This window comes from Onychostruthus taczanowskii, unplaced genomic scaffold (genome assembly GCF_017590055.1).
Source record: "Onychostruthus taczanowskii isolate IOZ18803 unplaced genomic scaffold, ASM1759005v1 scaffold318, whole genome shotgun sequence".
Lineage (NCBI taxonomy): Eukaryota > Metazoa > Chordata > Aves > Passeriformes > Passeridae > Onychostruthus > Onychostruthus taczanowskii.
The window spans coordinates 79,177-81,206 of record NW_024500550.1 but is presented as its reverse complement, the minus strand read 5'-3'; the positions used below and the strand labels follow the sequence as shown (position 1 = coordinate 81,206).

The following is a 2,030-nucleotide window of genomic DNA, read 5'->3' as shown; positions in this document are numbered from 1 at the left end:
GTCCCCCCATGTCCCCCCCGCTGTCCCCCGCCCCACCTCGGGCCGCACGGGGTCCTCGATGCCCACGATGGCGATGCAGGTGAGCTCCCCGACCACGGCGGCCTCGTCGTCCCAGGGGGGCTCGGGCCGGGGGGGGAAATCGCGGAAGGCGAGGGCGAGGGTCCGCAGCCCCCCCGCCGCCATCGGCTCCACCACGCGCCGCACCAGCTCCTCCCGCTCCGAGCCCCCCAGCGCCCGCGGGGCGCCCCCCGCGTCCAGCATCGAGCTGCACCTGGGGGACAGGTGACGGTCAGGGGAGGGGGCTCAGGGGTCAGGGAAGGGGGCTATGGGACCCCCCCCATGTCCAGCATCGAGCTGCACCTGGGGGACAGGTGAGGGTCAGGGGAGGGGGCTCAGGGACCCCCCCGCGTCCAGCATTGAGCTGCACCTGGGGGACAGGTGAGGCAGGGGGGCTCAGGGGTCAGGGGAGGGGGTTATGGGACTCCCCCCACCGTGTCCAGCATCGAGGTACACCTGGGGGGACAGCTGAGGCAGGGGAGGGGGCTCAGGGGAGTCCCAGGTGGGTCAGGGGGTCCCCCTGGGTCTAGGATGGAGCTAGTCCCCCTCAGGCCAGCGCTCATGGTCCTGCCTGCCCAGGTGCTCCCAGGTGTGCCCAGGTGTGCCCCAGGTGCCCCCAGGTGTGCCCAGGTGCCCCCAGGTGCCCCCAGGTGCCCCCAGGTGTGTGCCCCCCCTCACCTGCGCAGCACCATCTCGGAGGCGCCCTCGCAGAGCAGCCGGTACCCATGGCCCTGCCTGCCCAGGTGTGCACAGGTGTGTGCCCAGGTGTGCCCAGGTGCCCCCAGGTGCCCCCAGGTGTGCCTCCCCTGCGCAGCACCATCCCGGAGGCGCCCTTGCAGAGCAGCCGGTAGCCGCCCCCGGGCCGGCGCGTCACCGTGCTCATGGACTTGCGCTCCGAGTTGAAGGTGAACACCTTGACCAGGTGCTCCTCGGGCACCTGCGCCCGCTCGGCCTCGGGGTCGCGGCCCAGCGCCAGCGCCAGCCCCAGCAGGGCACACTCGGTCTTGTTGCCCACGTGGCGGGGCAGAGCCCCGGGGGCTTCGGGGGGCTGCAAAGGGCGCGTGGGGCAGGTAAGTTATAATCACAGAATGTCCCCATTTCTCTTTCTAGCCATTTTTGTGTCTTGCCATCTTCTCCCTCTGATTCCATTTACTACAGTTTGAAACCTTCTCTAATTTGAACCTTGATAATCCCCCAAGTCTACCCCTCAGGCTCCAGAAACTCCCACTGTCCTTCATCATTTTCTGGGGGGGAAAGGAGGGAATTTGGGGAAAAATGGGGGGAAATGGGGGAAAAGGGGGGGAAATGGGGGGAAATAGGGGGAAAATGGGAGCAGGTTGTTGTCCTTCATAATTTTCTGGGGGGGGGAATAATGGGAATTTGGGAAAAAAGTGAGGGCGAAAATGGGAGGAAAAAAGAAAAATGGCAATGGAGGGACAAAGGGACATTGAAGGACAAAGGGACACGGAGGGACAGATGGACATGGAGGGACAGATGGACAGGGATGGACAAAGTGACATGGAAGGACAAAGGGACATGGAGGGACACATGGACACGGATGGACAGATGGACACGAAGGGACAAAGGGACACAGACGGACAGATGGACAGGGAGGGACACATGGACATGGAGGGACAGATGGACAGGGAGGGACAAAGGGACACGGACGGACAGATGGACAGGGAGGGACAAAGGGACACGGACGGACAGATGGACAGGGAGGGACAAAGGGACACGGATGGACAGATGGACAGGGATGGACAAAGGGACACGGAGGGACAAAGGGACACGGATGGACAAAGGGACACGGATGGACAAAGGGACACGGAGGGACAGATGGACACGGAGGGACAAAGGGACACGGACGGACAGATGGACAGGGAGGGACAAAGGGACACGGATGGACAGATGGACAGGGATGGACAAAGGGACACGGAGGGACAGATGGACACGGAGGGACAAAGGGACACGGA

The 2,030-nt window shown here is 64.2% G+C and overlaps 1 protein-coding gene across 1 annotated transcript in view; it reads right to left on the bottom strand.

The window, feature by feature from the left end:
- Positions 1-2,030, bottom strand: part of LOC121338782 (plasma membrane calcium-transporting ATPase 3-like) — an 18,621-nt gene that overhangs the window by 5,699 nt on the left and 10,892 nt on the right. The window contains exons 13-15 of the mRNA XM_041409994.1: positions 1,185-1,301; positions 864-1,105; positions 37-271 (exon numbers count right to left, since the gene is read on the bottom strand). Of these exons, the coding sequence (XP_041265928.1) occupies positions 37-271; positions 864-1,105; positions 1,185-1,301 (594 nt within the window). The remainder of the gene's footprint in view (positions 1-36; positions 272-863; positions 1,106-1,184; positions 1,302-2,030) is intronic.